We start from the raw sequence: 18534 nt of genomic DNA, 5'->3' as shown, positions 1-18534 counted from the left end.
AACATGTGGGGAGTAGAAAGACAGAGACGGAGCTGGAGGCACAGAGACAGGAGGTCTATAAGAAATCAAAGATGATTTGTGATTATTGAAGACAAAGCATACGCGTGTGCATCACAGAAAAACACAATCCATTTACGGTGCCATATGCTGTCGGGTTACTCTGCTCGCCTGAAGGACGCCGGCTCCTTCCTGCCCATGAAAGACAAAACCACAAGTGGCAAGAGACGGGCCTCCAAAGAGACTCAAAAATCATGCCTGGATCATATACACATCACTTTATGAACCCCTCAGTAAAATCAGATCAGGCTCATGAATTCCTGATTGTTATTGCAGATCTGATCACTCATGTCTCCTCACAGGAAAAAACACATGCAACATATTGCCCTCTCAGCAGCACCCGTGCATTTTAACAGGCACCCTCACTTCATCTCCCCCCTCTCTCTGCTCATGCTCCTATTTACAAACCTATTTATTACAACAGGAAATTAAAACACAGTTAATTGTATCATAAACACACATCTGTGTTACTAAAACCAGATTAATTTTTAATGAAACAGATGCCGTCCTGGGCCAATTTCTCCCTTCGCCAACCATCGCGGCCTGCAGTCTCACAACCACACGCTGAAGCGTCCTATTGCTTTACTAACTCTGCGGTGAGCTGAAAGTGGAAATACACACTTATTGGTTCAAAGACACACCTGGTTATTAAAGCCTTTGTGACCTTTTACTCATTTTAGATATAATCACCAGTGCAGCTCATCTGGCACTGCAGCACACACAATAATTCTGCTGGCTTCAGACGTCTGTGACTCACCTTTGATGGACACCCTGCAGTAGTCATGGTTCAGTCTGGGTCCTCATGGCAGACAGAGAAGGAGAGATGGGGTCTGACATTTCACATGGCTTTCAGTCAGATGAATAATCTGATGGTCGGGGGTGGGGGGGGGAGAGAGACGCGTGGCCTTGAAGAGAAAAAAAAAATCCAGCTGAATATTAAACGCGCTCAGGTGTTTCATGGCCTGTCAAACCTGGGTGACACACAGAAGACACACTGTCTCATTTCCTGGGCGATGTGTGCACATATGGATGTCTGAGCATGTATGTGTACAGGCTCTGGGCATGCACAACACACACACACACACCAAACACGCAGTGGCAGTCAAGCCTGCTATCATTTGAATTCCTCCCCTGTGGTGGCTCCGTAAGACATCTCAATCTCCATCATGCTGTCAGAAGAAATAAACACAGTGCATTGAGAACTGAGAGGAAAAAACAAGCTTTTTCTTTCCCTCACATCCATCGTCACGTAAGTTAAGTGCCTTCTCTGCTCATTCCACACACACATTTCACACGGCAGACAAACAAACACAGGCCAAAGATGCTCTCATTCGTTGCATGGTGAAAAAATACATTTATTGGAATCTGTGTCAATGTAGAAAAAAGTGAAAACTGGCTTTAGGTTTTGTCACAGTACCACAGGTGAATATTCCAGCAGCCGTCTGGTGAGCCGAAACTAAGTCAGCAAGCTCGTTTAGGGCAGTACATCTGCTACTGATGACAACAACAGAAAAAGTGGCCTATGGTACCAAGCACGTCGTCTCTCACAGACACTGAGAAGCTCAGGCTGCTCCTAAGACACACCACCAGCAAATACACATGTTGTACAGCAATTAACCTAGACCAATGTTCTCTCAGTTTAATGTGGGCTTTGCCAGGGGAGAGGCTGATTTCAAATGTTTTGTTGTGATACTGTTACAAATCCCTTTCCAATAACTATAAAGTCAGGGCCACTGACTGCCAGCTTCAGAGGAGGCTCAAAGGAGCCTGTATTGTATGATCAATGTGGGCCACTGTTTTATAACTCATAAGTTGGGCCCATAATATCCCATTTTGTCCCCGACCCTGGAAATAACTCCACTGGCCCAGTGCGGAGCTATGAGGTTCATGCATCATCTTTGATGTCTACCAGGGCCTCCTTTCACTACTCAGAGCCTGCCATCCAAATGAAGGGAATAGCACATTAATATTTCTCTTTTCTCTGCAGAAGTCACTTTTTTAAATTCAAATACTTCTGTCTGAACAAACGTTTCTATAATAAACATACTGCAAGTGACAGGTTCGATTCTGGCAGGCCAAATGTTGTTATGTGTAGTGCATTTCTATTTCTGATATGACAGGATAAGTCTCACAACACATGGCGAGTCTGCATACTTTATGAAATCAACTCAAATCAAGTTGCAACAGAAAAATGCATTTGAAAACAAAACAGACATTTTCTAAACTCAGATACTGAGTATTAACATTGAGAGGTCAGTTTTTTTTCCCATACAACTTTCTTTACATATAGACTTATTTTATTCTTAAATATCTTAAATCTCATATAAAATAATTCATCAGAAACCAATTCTATATACACGGACGAGAGTGCACAAGATGGGTAAAGAGATGGTGTGCATGCTGAGGTGGTTTAGCTAGAGCAGGGTTTGCTGTGAGGTTATATGCGCTGCTTGTTGTACATTTTTTTAAAAAGTTTGCCGTTTTCTGACGTAATGAATGACAGATTTTGTGTGGAGCATCAAACAAGTACTTCTAAACCAATACAGAGGCTGTTTTGCCTTCTCTTTAGAGTGGCAACTCCACAAAGAGAATGTGACCTTCACGGTTCCCAAAACAAAACAAACAAAAAAGATCCATACTTCAACCTCTCTCCTGACACAAGTTATCTAACAAAGCAGAACTGGGAGCATTATGATTTTAAACCTAAGCTTAATGTATTGTTAAATGGAGATTAGCAGTGGGAAATAGTACAGTATTTGTTGGGAACAAGGCTTAATCCAAGAGTGTGTCAAAAATGATATATGGCAAGCTGCAGCAGTTTTATCGGGTCAAGGCAAATAATATGTTCATGGACGGGCATTCAGTTACACTGGTAAAATATAGCACATAGCTACGTACAACAACGCATGCATGCTTTGAGGCTCTTATGAGACAAAAATAAAAATAGATAAAATATAAAGGGATTGCATTTGCACTGACTTCTGCCATGTGTCATTATGTGGCTTTAGCCACTGGTGGGTGAGGTCGGCTGAAATGTTTTATTAGCTTCGGGAAAATAATAGGGCATCGGTCACAGGGATGTTTCCCCAAAGTGACATTTAAGCAGCTTGTTGTTTCTTCTATAATCACATTCACACTCTCGTTTTCCTAAAATGTCTGAGTGTTCACATGCTGAAAATGTCACGTGTGGCTGAAGCTGTAAAGAGTAGTTTGGCAATGAACTCGCTGTGAGGACCCGGCTGTATGTGGCACAGTGTTAATATAAATGACACTGGTTCCAGTGACTCCAGTGACACCACAATTCTCTGTTCACAATGGCCACACTGTTGCTGCTGACGCTGTTGTTGTTTGCTTCTCTCCAGAAAAAAAAAGAAACACAACAGTGAGGACATCATACAGACAGCACGATCAATACCGACCTGGAAGAGGATGCTTAATTTCACTTATCTTTTTCTGCTGCTTTGAATTTTAACAACTTTAACTGGCATCGACACATCTCTGGCAAGCGACAGCATCTTTGTATGTTATTTAGAAAATCTCTAGTAGATATTCACAGTTGCTTGACTGAATGGCAAAAAATACCCATGAAGTCTAAAATTGCTGGTTTAGTTGTCTAAAACATGGATGCCAAGAGTTCTTTAAAGTACTGGAGGTTCACTGTCATCGTAGACTATTTGATGGATTCAGATTCAAAGTGTAAAAAAATCTTGCAGCGAGTTGCCTTTGAGCACGAACACACATATTCATACATACAACCATTCATTTTCTTGTATATATATATATAGAGAGATCTGTAGTAATATGGAACAATGGAAATACCTTCAATTACATCTGATGGTAATGATGTGACACATATTCCACAAAATCTTCTTGATGGAAGAGATTCTGTTCTGTGGATGAAGCTCTACAGGAGCGTTTACATGAGAGCAGATTTCTGTACAGTAAAACAGCACACATAAAAACATGAGGACATTGAAATAAAAATATCCCACGCTGATTGTGATGTTTCAAATGTTCAATTCTTTTTTTTTTTTTTATTCTAGAAAGGGAAGCAAGGGTTTATTTTTGGCGGGACGAGGCAGGGGTGCTGCCTTTCTCCCCTGTTTTTCCTCCCCACACTACACAGTAGTTTCATTCTTCCAGGGTCCAGTGCGTATATTCCCTGTGCTGTCCGAGGTGTACAGGAGTCCTTCATGCAGGCCCCCTTTTAGAATCCCATTCTGATTGGGTGGGTTCTGGGGGTAGGATTGTCTGCGTGGGGCATGCATCTCCAGATGGTGATGTGTTGCCATGGGGTCCTCCTCGGCCACTTTGCCGCAGCCACACAGGAAGATGCCCGTGTCGCCTGCCTCTGCTGGGCACAGAGAGGGGAGGAGGTCTGCCTTGGCACAGCAGATGTGCCTGTGGCAGGGATTATGGCACGCTAGGGCTTCGTGCGTGGTGGCTGCAGCAGCGTGGCATGTGTGATGCCCCTCGTGGTGGCCTTCATGGGCCAGATGTGGACAGACGTGGGCATGACGCTCATGTGTGCTGTGGGGGCTGTCAGTGTGTGAGCTGTGCAAGCTGCCTCCGTCTACACTGGAGGGAATGTGATAGGCGTACTCCCTCTCACTCCCTGCTCCGCAAGTGCCAGCGCCGGACCGGCGGCTGAGGTGACGCCCTTTAGTCCTGGTGCTGCTCTTTAGGCAGGGGTGCAACTGGATGCCCGGCCTGTAACCCTCAGGGTCGGCATGTAGCAGTACGTGAGTTGCTGCAGGCTCCTCCTCCATCAGCTGCTGGCTATGCAGGGCAGCGCAGCATGGCGTCACCGGTGCCAGACACGTCACGTGATTTTGCGAGGATGGAAGGGCGGCGTGTTTACAGTGACTTAAACTGCCATGACTGCAGCTCAGCGGGGCTTTACCCTGACATGGTGAGTCATGGTGGCAGTGGCTGTGACCGTGGCCATGTCCGGGGGTATCTCCGTTCACGTTGACCTTGGGCCGCGCTTGAGCAGGCCCATGGGCACCGGAGCAGGCGTTGGCTCGTCGTCCGGGACAACAGGAGCACCAACAGTGCCAGACATCGTCACGCTTGGCACAGTGATGGATGAGGATGAAGAGGCCGAGGGTGACGGAGAAGGCACCGTAGAGGCAGCTGAAGATCATATCCAGGAAGTGGCCCTGCGACACTGCCAGTGCGCCGAAGGTCCAGGTGGCCAAGAACAGGAAAAGGGTGAAGGCCGCTGTTCGTAACTGAGCCTTGAAGGAGTGCTCGTTGGCCAGCAGTGCAGGGTTGATGGGAACGCCGGGGCAGCCAGCAGGGCAGTGGCTCCCGCTGGGAGGAGCTGACAGGGCTCCAGGCTCGGCCCCCTGATGACAGTGGGTGGGCACATCGACGGCGGCCAGCCTCTGCTGCTCCTCCGTCAGCTGCTTCAGCTCATACTTCTTTTCAGGGTGTCGCCGCAGCTGGATGAAGGTACAGAGGAAGTAGATGCATGTCACCAGGACAATGAAGGCCACAGGGCCAAAGAAGGCTCCCAGGCTGGGCTCCCAGGCCATCCAGCAGCTGCAACACACAACAGTAGCACAGCCTTCATAATTTGCACCCACAAACCCTGAACACACTCAGTGCAAACAGCTTTCATATAACAACACAACAATGAAGCTGTTGTCAATTGCTGAACAGAGAAAAACAAATTCAAACTCACACTAAAATACTACACTCAAATAAAAGCCTAATGGTGGAAGTGTGTCTGTGTTTGTGTCAAAACATGTTGTCTGTAGAAACACACATGCAGATTTGTTTTTAAAAAAATCAACTGAAGGTTTATTTTTGGAAATAATTAATAACACCTAATGAGCAGAGCACTTTGTAGAGGGTGTAATTTGACCTTTAGAGCAGAAGTAAATCCAGGACTTACTATGGTGCCTGCTCCCCGCTGCCATAGTTGTCTATATTGACGGCTGCCGTGACCCCGCAGATGATGAGGGGCACTCCACCACTGACCAAATAAAATCTGTGAGGTGACAGAGGGACAAACAGAGGCAGAGGGAATAAGAAAGGGAATATAAGACTGTTGGGCATGAAAAGACATATGCAATTCTTGTATCTCACATCTGGATTACAACAGCACGCTGTCACAATGTGACTGGGAAACAGTATTAGACACAAGAGAAAGATAATAGCAGAAAGAGGCAGATAGACAAAGTGACAGATAAGATTATAGACTTGTGCAGTAAGTGAAGCTCTGACCACAAATAACTCAAACCGTGACATTGAGGAACAGACGTGTGGACATGTTTGTCAGATATCCTTTCTCCACTTCCCTCAAATGTGACCATCCTGAAATATCTCAACACACCCACGTGTGAACTTTTGAGCCTTTCAATATGTTTGTTTGTGAGCACACCCTGTGGGTGCGATCACACCAATCGTTTGTTTTCTTTGCTCCAAATTAAAGTCTAGGTTTTTACTCGGAAAACAAATCCAGTCGATGAAAGCTCTTGTCAGAACTCATTGCTGCAATTTCAGCAACTGCTGGTCATGACAGCACAGGAGATGTGAAAAGAAACCTGGATTTGAGCAGAAGGGGATAGTAATTTTAAACTTTGCACATCTGCTGGTAACTCCTTGCATTTTGAAGAATGTATCCTCAAGTTATTTAGAATTATTTTTCTCATGCCATGCAGACTGCAGGTCTATTGAAAGAAGAACCAGGGAACATTTTCAACGAAGTTGGAGCATTCTGAACGGCAACAACCTCCTGCTTCCCAAGGAAACATCGTGACGAGCTGAGCTGCATTTAAACATGACAAAGGGATGCGTTGGTTGGGTGTGTTATTTCAGGTACCTGAATGAGATGACTAAATATAATCTAGGAAGGTCAGTTTGAGTTTTAAGTTTTATCAGACACCACCAACACTGCACAACTGTTCATAACACCATGAGGTGTGAAACGTTATCCCAGCAGCAATCATTTTATCTTTCCTTGCAACAATTGGCAGAAAATAGAAATATGACATTCATGGTACAAAGGACTGTTGCAGTTCACAACTTCATCCTTGCTGGATGAAGCTGCAGCAAACGTTTCAGCCTCTGGATGAGCCTGGGTTTTTGGCCAGAGCTCTTTGTGACAGAATCCCTGCTGTGGTCCAACATTTTCTTCCACACAGTGCTGCAGTCTGAGCACGGCCTCAAGGCACTGATGCACATTTACTTTTAACTACGCCTTTGTGTGGGCATCACGGCTGTCTTCATCTTTAGAAATTACCGCTATGAAATCCAAAAGATGCAATTAAGGCCTTGTGGTGGAGGCTGTACATCAGGATGTGTAAGGTCTCTCTTGTAAAAGAGATCTTCATGTCAATGAGATTAGCTAATTAAATAAGGGTTGTATGAGACTAGAAACAGAGTCTGAAAAAAACAGCAATAATAGTGGTAGAAAGGAACTAATAAGGCATGAGCTTCACAACTCAGTATCCCCTCCTTACCCGGGGGGATGCTGTAGCGCTGACGCCAAAACTACAACCGTTTACATCACGCAAAACTGGACGTTTCCTTAAGGAAGACATTCTGATGTTTGCTGGGGAGCAGGTAGGTTTGTGAACAATGAAACAATGAAACAGCAATTGTACCATGAGCTTTAAGAATTCAATGCACAAACAAAGCCAATCCTCAGCAGCTCCCTCTCTGCACTGCCCTTGTCCCCCCTCTCTGCACTGTCATCCACTTTCCTATAAAACACTGTGCTATTTCCTCTTCCTTTTGGTTCAATCTCAACCTCTGTCACTGCTCTAACCTTTCCACCACTCCATCTTCCTCCATCTTCATCCTCAGTTTCCTGCCTTCCATCCCTTCTCTCGCTCTCTCTCTCTCTCTCTCACACACAATCTGTCGTCCGTCACACAGCAGCCGTCCAAAAAATTCAATTACAATCAAGATGTTTGTCGGGGCTGGTTGGTGAGAGGTGGCTGGGTGGTTGGAGGGGAGGCGAAGGGGGGTGGGGGGTGGGACAGCAGTATTACTGGCCTGTCACTGTCTATGAGTGGAACAGTTCCCTCGGGGGACCCTCCTCAAACAGAAAGCCATTTACACACCCGTCAGCCAGATAAGCATAAATGAGAAGAACTAGTGGATGTTGAAGCACCCTGTACTTTATAACCCTCATCCTCCTATATCTCCTCTAGGAAAGACCTCCTTGTGTTTCCTACAGGCCTGTGCACAAGAAAACACATGTAACACATGTGTGATCAAATTACAGTCTACACGCTGCCCTGTTTTTATACAGAAAGCTGCCCCTTCACATTCAAATCCTTGCCCCTCCTGTGTGAATACAAACTAATCTTGCACACTTTGACACAGAGTTTTATAATTTGTTGGCCATTTTATCAAAAAACGCCTTCAAACTGGAACAAAATGGCAGTGTATGCAGAGTCGTGCTTTTGAGCGAGTTTAGGAACAGTAATTATCTGATATAAATAGACCCTCAAGTGCCTTTTAGCCAGCAGCTACAGTGACTCCCCTCCCAGCCTCGCTCCTCTGCTGATGCACTGTCCTCTGTTTGGTGACTGTGTGCTGTCCTCTCTCTGGACCTGCTCCAGGATATACAAGGCTAGGGAGACAAGTGATGGTCATAAAGCACCAGCACAGGGCAAAGGCTTGTGGATAAAACTGGACTATGCAACAGTAATGTATGTGGTCACCTTAGACTAAAATCTAATTTAATGAACAAAGTGTGATTTTTTTTTTTAAGCGATTGTTTAACATTTTGGGAAATTAGCTATTTTGTTACATGTCAAGAGTCAAATGGAAAGACTGACAGCTGTTACAGTATGAAGCCAGTGGCAGCAGCTGGTCAGCTTAGCTTATCATAAAGGCTGGGAACAGGTTAAATCAGCTACCCCAGCTCTTTCTGCGGGTAACAGAATTCACCCGCCAGCACTCGAACTCACCAATGAGCTAATTTATTACATTTAATCTCACACATTTCAAAACTGTAGATATTAGCTATTATTAGATATTGTTATCCTTAGGACCGAATGGCAGCTTTTACCCTGTTTCCATGGAGTGCCGCAGGGATTTTGTAAGTTTTTGTAGGTTAGTATCGCCCTGGTTCCCTGGACAAAAAGCCTATAGGATTTTTACATTGTCTTTTGGATTAATGCAGAAAATAACCTGTGACATACAAAAGTTTGATGATACTTACATGTTTTGTTCAGCAGGATAATCTTCTCAAATGAACATCACTTTTATGTTTTTTGAAGCCTAAATACAATCACCAGAAATGAAAAGCTAATGTTAGGTTACACACTTACTACACTGCGGTCATATGACTTCAACATCAGCACCACTAAACTTCCAACTTGTAGTTTGATTTAGCTCTGACATCCTCTACAAAAGCCTTTCCTCTTTTAAAGTTAGTCATGGTTTGTAAAAGCGTTAGTATATACACAACAAGGCTGTAAAGGTGCACTGGTTAGTAAGACAGTTTTTGTATTTGATGTGATAACGTTTACCGTCCCTGACAACCTCTGTAGTCTCACTTAGCCACTTAAAAAACCTAAAGAAATCATGACTGGGGTATTTACTGACATATTTTATGTCTTGGGCTTGTGTTCACCACAGACCTTATTTCAGTCATCTAACCAAAAACCCGTTCAAAAAACCCACAGACTTCAGGACGAGGCATCAGAGGGACTCATTTGTGAGTTTTAAAACTCACTCCTGCGGCACTCTATTCATGTACTACCAGTTTTTCATATATGTCATATATATGTATGTATATATAGTATATACACATACACACACACTAGTATCTAATCTAGTATATTGATTTCATGTTCTACTTTTCAGTGGAGGGCCTTTAATGATTTTGGAGATTTTACTTGCCATTTCTCCTTTGGAAGCCTACTCTCCTAAAACAAGTTCAGAAAAAGGTATGCTAGTAGTATCATTTTATTCTGTTTGCTCAACTCCATTTTTTTACCATGTGAATTTGTCCGTTTGCAGTTAATTATATCTGGAGACTCTGCACGAGAGGGGAAAATGTTCTCTCAACGTGGAGTGTTAATATCATGAACGGAGGCATTAAATGTGTGTGGTCCAACACGGTGAAGATTTTGTCAGATTTCTGACAAAGGTCAGTGTGATGGTCCGCTGGATATGCCATCAGACACTGTCAGAAGCGGATAGACAGGAAAAGAGGTAGATGAGGAGGAATAGGTTGGTTGTTGGTGTGGGGGTGGAGTGAGGGGTGGCTCAGAGGAGAAATTGATTTGTCTCCAGCTGCTAAGTCTCATTGCATGAGCCTGTCTGACGGGGAGCATTACAGTCAATCACTGTGGATCAACTTGACTGCTGCGCCACACGATCCCTCTGCCTGCCCCAAGACAAATTATCTCATTCACAAGCAGTGCATGATGGGAGAGCCTCAAGAATGTTCCATATTAAACCCCCCCCAATCACGCAGGTGTCTGAGGATTTGCTTTGCAAGGAGAGTGCTGCTTATAGGTTGAGAGGATTCTTATCTGATGGGGGACCTGATCCTCAGTGACTTTCAGTGACTCTTCAGGAATACATTATTGAGCAGATTCCAGTTTTAATAATGTCAGACATATGATACGGCTCATTTATAGATTTTTACATTTATTAGTTTCGTGTGGGTTATAAATGTCGTAAGGGTGGTACACATTCTCACAATCCACTAAAACACCCCACAGAAAGCAAGTCTGACAGCAGTAGTAGACAGTAGTAGGGTTCATATGCAGTACAACATGTTTAAATTATTTTCTTGAGTGGGGTCATCTGCTATGTCTTCTTCTAAAATGTTTCATAAAGTTCATGAAAATTCAGGCGACTGGAACGGCACTTGATATCTAACAGCTTTAGGAAAATGGAATGAATACAAGATGAAATGACAAACAAGCATTTGTCACGGTGCACCCTCTGTTTGCCTCTCAAACCTTCCCCTAACGGGATTTCTTGTGGAAGCTTCTGAAGTTCAGCTCTGCAGCGTGGCCGCGGTGAGCAGAAGAGCTCACACAGCACCTTCTCGCTGCAGAAGGAAGAGCACCGCACGTGTCCAAAAGCTGATCCTCTTAAACACGCCAAATATCTCGAGTAAGCAGACAAGGAATGAAATGGAGAAATAGCACAATTTTTATTTTTTTTTACAAAAAGCAGTAATTCAATTCTGATGGGTGCGTCTAAGCAAATAGGAATTAAATAGGTTAGAAGGTTAAAGACATTTCGATTCGTGATAAAGCTCCTGGCTCAGCAGCTTCCTGGGGACCTGGGCTAATTAGTTACTAACACCATAGTAACAGGTTGTTTTAAGTTGTTCGCAACCCCCCCCCAACATTCATTCTTCTTACCTTACAGGGTAGTAGGAAGTCTCAAACAGAATAACTGAGCTCAAACATTTACTACAGACCCAGTTCAGCTACTCCAGGCAACAATGTGTAGCTATACCTGTGGGAAAACTGCAAAATCCGAGGCTTCAAAATAGTTTAAAATTAGAAAAAAGACAGACACAAGCTGGAGCAGTGATTCCTAACCTTTTTTTTGTCTGACATGCTGTACATCCCTGTCAGATGAGTTCAAGTACTCCTTCATCATCACTACTGTCAGATTTCTAATGTGTTCTTTTCAACTGGATTTAAAGTGGATGGCAACATTACATTAAAGCGGATATTACAATTGAGTTTTCAGCATTTAGGTTAGTTTGGTCAAGCAACCTACAACCTACAGAAGATGGATCTTTCAAATATTGATCCTATAGGTCTAGTCAACTATTTAAGATAAGATAATTCCTTCATTAGCCCCACAGTGGGGATTTCAGCTGTTTAACCCTAACTTCTCTTTTTGTAAAACATGACCCATATTTTACACTATATTTACACATATTTTCCTGTGTTTAATTTGAAGTCTTGATATCCACAAGAAGATATATTTGTAGCCTCTTTTCTGAGGCTACACTCTGAGAAACAAATCTGCAAGGGTGGATGGTGGGTCTAGGTGGGCCATGCTGGGGATACGACTGAGGGCAGTGACATCACAAAGTTGTGAATACAGGTTGTGTGCATTTCACTGTGGACTGAGGCTTTGATACTTTCACAGTATTAATATAGAACCTAGACCTGCTTTATAATCAATAAAGACACGGGAAACTCACTTTATACAATATGGGACCTTTAAAGTGACAGCTTGGGTCATTTGACCTGGGATTGGATGAGGTACTTAGCTACAGTCAGTGGACTACCTACCTGCAGTAGATTCGGATCATTGCACTCCCAGTTTAGAGAAGTAGACACAAGTGCCGGCACAGAAGCTGAATGATATGCTGCTGTGGACGGGGTCACACGTGCTTTAGCCAAAGAAAAAAGCTAATATCAGTTTAAGTGTAACCACTTAATATTTGAATATTTTCACCACTTTGTCTTGCCAACAAACAGGCCTTTCCTTTGGAACACATCACTCAGCTTCTGTGCTGCCGCTCCAGCTGCTTCTCTAAACTGGAAGCGTACTGATCTGAATCCACTGCAGGTAACACACTGACTATAGATATATAACTATCCCTCTAAGGTGTTACCGCTGGCTTAGTGGTTACTTGGATGTGTATTTTCCTTCCCCCCTGAACAAAATCAGTGGACATTTTTTAAAAATAAAATCCTGATTTCTATTTTTTCAAATTAGTAGAGACGCTTGATTGTACGACGTATGAGTTACTGGCACCGATGAACTGACTGCTCAAAAATCTTATATACAGACCCCAGACAAATGCTAGTCAGTCTGATACAACAGCCTCTGTCAGAGTTATTGTTGCTAAGCAGCAGTTTGCACCTTGAATGTCAGTCACCTCTAAGAGAAGACTCTGATCTAAAAAGAGCTCAGTTCAAAAATTTGACTTATTCAAAGGAATTGACTCGACTCCACTAATCTCTGGCATTTATCAGCCCAATTTTCACATTAAGTGAATCATTACCCTTCAAAACCTGAACGTCTTCCCTTGTGGCGGACAGTGACTCAGATTAAAAATGCAATCTCTTAACATGAGCAAATGTGTGAGAAATCCAAAAGGAGAGCCAAATGGTATAAATAGGAAGACCTGGCAGCTATGTCACTACAGAGTGAACAAAGCCAGAGGCTTGAAGGAATGCAAACTAGCTGTGGATGTCTCTGCAGATAAACGATGCAATAACTCATCTGTGTGAAGCTATTGTTTCCCTCGAAAGGAAACATGAGCCTGCAAACACCTGAAAAAAACACATAAGCTAGCATAAATCAACAGAGACACAATTATGCATACGTTCAAACACACACCTCTCTGCAAGGACAAAGTAGCCTGAACACGGACTTCACTTAAACCACATTAATACTGAGATTTGTCATTGGATAGAGGAAGGTAATCCATTTTTTGGCAAAAAAAAATACAATATAATTTTAATATCAGTGATGGAAAGTGAATAAGTAAATTTATTCAACTATAACACTTGAATAAAATTGCTTATGTGTAATTTTCATTCACTTTCCTTGAGTAGTTCCATTTTATGCAACTTCACAACATTTCAGAGGAAAATATTGTACTTTTTACACCACTACATTTATTTGACAGCTAGTCCAAAGAAATTAATATATTTCAAAGTGTTTCACCACTTTGTTTTTTTCTTCCTGCCTGATGAATCATTTCACAACCCCCCAGGTTTATCTTTGGAGGGAACCAATGGACTACAGAGTCAAACTAGTTAAAACCAGCTACAATAGCAAAAGGCTGCTTACACATGGATACAGCAACAGTCTAATCATTTTATATACAGTATGTAATAACATATTAGTAAGAGGTAATTTTCCTGATGCCAATATTTCTGTACTAACAATAAAGTAAAGTTTGAGATGCAGGATTTTATCTTCTTTCACTTCTACTGGATCAATATATTTTTACATTGTTGTATTTGTGTTTTTACTGAAGGATGTGATTTTTTCCACCACTGCTGAAAGTAATAAATAAGATGCAAGAGAAATCGCTGTGATTGTATAAGACTTGTACATCGTACGTCTCACAGTGTCAGTCAGGTCACATGCTGACAGGAAAAGAAGAAATAAGACAGCAAATAATTGTGCAGAGAGCCAGTCCTTGGCCTCTGAGGATACACACACAGCAAGCAGCAATCACAGTGCAGGAAAAGATCAAAAATACTGGTCTCACAAACACACACACACACACTGCACACACACACAGAGGCACAAAATACATACACACAGCTTTTTATGTACTTTTCAGTCTACATGCAGTCAGGGTTGAGGAGGGTCGCAGGGACATTTGTTCTTACCTCAGCAGGGGCTGTTTAGGGGCCGGAGGCGGGTCACCATCCTGGCTCTGCGGAGGCTTCTTGGTCACCTGTTTATAAATGTTCCTGGCTGTCACCCCGAGCCACAGCATGGTCGACAGAGACGAGTAGTGCAGCACGACCCCGACCTGAGATGGTTTGACAGAGGGTACGTCAAGTTATTTATTTGACTTTTGTGAACTTTACATTCAGTAAAAAGTCAGACTTGATTATATTCCCTTAACTCAGAGACAACATGTTCAGGAGGAGCTGCCACTCCTTTCTCAGAAACACGATCAATGTCACTTGAAGGGTGTCTCCATGGACGTTTCCCTTCAAGACATGACTACTTTGTCTTATCCTTCACTAAGAGACAATAGTACGAGAGTTGGAAGACAGGTTCAAAAAGTGCCATTGAATCATCAAGGTTGTGGAGGATAAGAGCATTATGGTGAGGTTATACTGGTGGATACTGAGCAGCTCTTATCAGTCGAGTTAGAGGACATGAGGTGTGCACTGTGAATAACAAATCTGAATATAAATGATAGTCACGTTGACAACTATCAGTGCGTGATTGTTTTCCAAAATGCACTGTATACATATCTCTGTTCCACTCTGTTTTAATATTCATGAATCATGTTTGAATAGGGGAACTGATCTAACTTTGTTTTAAGGCTTTGCCAGCTCATAGAAAGACAGATGGAGAGATGGAGAGATGAGAGTTTCAGAATAAAAAAAAGAGAGAAAGGGAAATGGAGGGAGAAAATTAAAATGCGTCTGAGTCTTTTCTCCACCTACTCAATCTGTTCATGATGTACTAGAAACCTGAGATATCCAATCAAACGCTTTCTCTGCATCCTGAGAGGCCTAGGGACCGAAGCAAGTCTAGCGGAGTCCAGATGCTAATTGGAAGTGTCCTTGCGCTGCTTATAGAGAGCAGAGAGCGGGTGGTGAGTCAATCACTGCTGCGGAGTCTGCACACTACAGAGCTTCATTAGTGCCAGGAACAGATAGTGAGGTCATGTGTTTGTAATATGGAAATAAGAGGAGGGGGGGGGGGGGGGGGTTTCTCAAATTGAGAGTATGGTGCAGATAGGGTGTGCACACATTGATCATAACTGGCTGATTAATGTCCTACATAAATAAGACAGAACAGCCACGTCGTCCATCTGGCGGTTTTTCAAAATTACAGATCACATGGTCGCAGTCTGCTCATCACTCATCAAGCATATACAGCACTAATATATCAGTAACCCATTTCATCCCATTTCTCAGGCTACTGGACATGTCCTGTATGAGTGTTGATAAGCAGAATTTTCATCTATAATCACAGGTGACACATTTGTGAAGTGTCACCTGTTCAGTTTAACACTCATATGACAACAGCTGCTTATTTCCTGGGTGCATTTGTGGATGTATTACAGGAGCTGGTTACTGGACTCCAAGATGGCGTCTAGCCACTTGAATGAAAATTGCTCGTGCAGCACATAAGCCAAAAAGGCTTTCTAGCTTCTGTGTTTGCATTTGGTGATATTTGTGCATTTGTGGGTACAACTGGGGCCAAACATAAAACACCACTTCTCACTGATTTTCCACTGAAGACAGGAATATTCCTTCATGAGACAGCCAGAGGAGAATAATTTAAGTGGGCCCACACCTGAGAAAAATGGGGGCTAAATGGGTTAAGTGTGTTTAGATAAGACCTATAATTAATTATCACTTGGATATGATTGGGACAGACCACTATACATAGTCCTGTTTTGGTGTTTTACTATTCATACAAAGCTGCCTGCTTTGTTAATAGAGAATCTGTGTAAATACATAATTTCAGTCAGTGATGGGATCAGTGAGCAGCACAGTGATCACACAGCTCACAAAACAAGGAGCTGGAAACGATGCCAGAAAACCTGATCAGCGTGTCACCTCACACTCACTTACGATGGGTGTCAATAAATAAATGAAACTGTTTGATTTAGACTTATGAAATTTTGACTGTAATCCTTCAAAATGAAGAGAAACAAGCTAAAATTAGTATGTAGTGATGCTCTGATATTTCTGTAGCAATACACAGCATCAGTATCCAAGAATAACACACACACACACACACACACACACACACACACACACACACACACACACACACACACACACTCTATCACATCATGTAGTCAACTTGTCAGTCAGAGTTAGCTGGTTAGCTTTGCAGTGCTTTTATATAAGTGCCCTTTTGTGTTTTATTTGTGTAAAATAGCAACAGACAAGACAAATCTGTCGTAATCAATACAAGTCAAATCCTGATTTCATCATTAGGAGGAGACAGAGGACGTGAACTCCATGTGAAATGTGGAAATAATGAGTTACCACAAAGGGCTTGTTGTTCACCTTTGGTGCAACAAACACCACACAACAGGCAGGGAAATGTGGGTGACATTAGCTTTAATCAGTCACTGTTAGCTGTCAGCTTAAGACATGAGGGACATATTCATCTGATATTTGTTTGTTAGTTTAATGATTCATTTAACCAATATGGTGCATATTATATAGACCAATAATATGATGTAGTAAGGCAATATGGCAATATCAAAACAAGGTGTTTGATTTCCACTTCATATTCTACCACTATTCATCACTTTTTTGCCCCCTCTAAACCCTTACTGCCTAACTAAGGTGTGAATTGATAAAAAAAATGCTGATGCTAATATCTGAGTCCTTTTTACTTTTGGTCCTGAGTTTCACCTGTCAGGCTACAAACAAGTTACCCTGTTTTATTAATGGTGATTGTTGGAGCCATATGCCGCCTGACATCGAGTCTCAACTCTTCTACAGTGTGTTTGTCAGTCTATCTTAATCTATAATACACTTTATACTTTTTTATTTCCACAGTTAATCTCCTCAAAAAAACAACAGAGCTGAACATCGATCAAAGATAAGGCAGTGAAGTGCAGAGCACTTTGGAGTGAAGATGGAAATATAACATTATCTCTCACAGAAGAATCGGGTCTCTGAATGGAACTTGATTTTAGTTGGATTAATGCAGAATTTTCTTGTGATGAATCTCTGCTCTCAGTGTTTAATATCAGAATAAAATAAACATTATTACATTTTCACTGGGAAGAGAAAATGTGAAGTTATTAAGAGCTATTAAGACTGTCTGTTTCTCAATTAACTTTATTTTATGCTGTGGTGAATCCGACGTTTACATATCAGATGCACACAGTGGTAGAATATGAAATGTTCTGTGACAGTTAAGTTAGGAAATGCAGAGAGAAGAAGAGAGTAAAACAGACCTGGATACCAGACATTACCAATCTGCACAAAATATTCATAAAACTGTAACAACAGAGTAAAACAGTACCTCACTGCATGCAGTATGACAGTGTACAGCAGTGTCCACAAAATCATTGTTAAATAAACAGTCTATCTATAGTATTTTTCAAAATAAATTCCATTTGAACTTGTTTGTTAGTTAAAATGACGTCTGTGTCTACACTGACTTACTTACAACAATCATTCTCTGCAATTCTTTTGCTCTTCAGTCATTTTAACTGTTTATTTAGAACAGACGCTTTCCGCATCTGTTAAGATTTACACAGTTAAATGAATTGTTTCAATTATTTTTGTGTATGCTAAAGGTGCTATACTCAAAAGTCCCTCTCAGCTGTCTTCCATGGGCATATTCATTATATCAGCTCCCCACTGTTTTTGATGCATAAGTAACCAGTCTACCGGAAGACTTTAACATGTAGGTAAATGAGCTCAGGAACACTCAAATTGGACCCAATGAAAGTACAAAGCAAAATCGCTGCAGATGCTGTAATGTCTAGAGCCTTTTTTTCTTTCTTTTCATTTTTTCTGCCAGTCTTTGCCGTCACAACTAATTTCACAGCGGCACACTAATGAGGAAATCCTCTGTATAGCATCTTTAAGCTGACAGTCAGATGTAACCTCAGATCTAGGTCACATCGTTAACCATGTTTTTCTTTTTTCTTTTTTTTTTTGCTAAATAAATAAATTAATAAGTTTACTTAACGCTGTTCACACCCACTGAGCTGTAATGTGTAATCTGAGTTTTGATGGTTTGGGGTAAGATGAGGTGACGTGAGGGAAAACAAGGATATACTGTATGTTGTTCTGCTGCCTAATACAGACAAACAGAAGATGTAATGTGACA

The 18534-nt window shown here is 42.1% G+C and overlaps 1 protein-coding gene across 4 annotated transcripts in view; it reads right to left on the bottom strand.

Moving 5' to 3' along the window:
- Nucleotides 1-1391: 1391 nt before the first annotated feature.
- Nucleotides 1392-18534, bottom strand: part of LOC139623233 (adhesion G protein-coupled receptor A1) — a 163718-nt gene continuing 146575 nt past the window's right edge. For all 4 annotated transcript variants that reach the window (XM_071481287.1, XM_071481288.1, XM_071481289.1 and 1 more), the window contains 3 exons: nucleotides 14367-14512; nucleotides 5960-6055; nucleotides 1392-5604 (listed from right to left, as the gene is read on the bottom strand). In XM_071481287.1, coding sequence (XP_071337388.1) covers nucleotides 4176-5604; nucleotides 5960-6055; nucleotides 14367-14512 — 1671 coding nt within the window. In that variant the 3' untranslated portion in view covers nucleotides 1392-4175. The remainder of the gene's footprint in view (nucleotides 5605-5959; nucleotides 6056-14366; nucleotides 14513-18534) is intronic.

This window comes from Trachinotus anak, unplaced genomic scaffold (genome assembly GCF_046630095.1).
Source record: "Trachinotus anak isolate AG129_WGS33_773 ecotype Australia unplaced genomic scaffold, CSIRO_AGI_Tana_v1 ptg000007l, whole genome shotgun sequence".
In the NCBI taxonomy this organism is placed as follows: Eukaryota; Metazoa; Chordata; class Actinopteri; order Carangiformes; family Carangidae; genus Trachinotus; species Trachinotus anak.
Note: the sequence above shows the minus strand (reverse complement) of the source record. Positions and strands in the feature narration are given on the sequence as shown.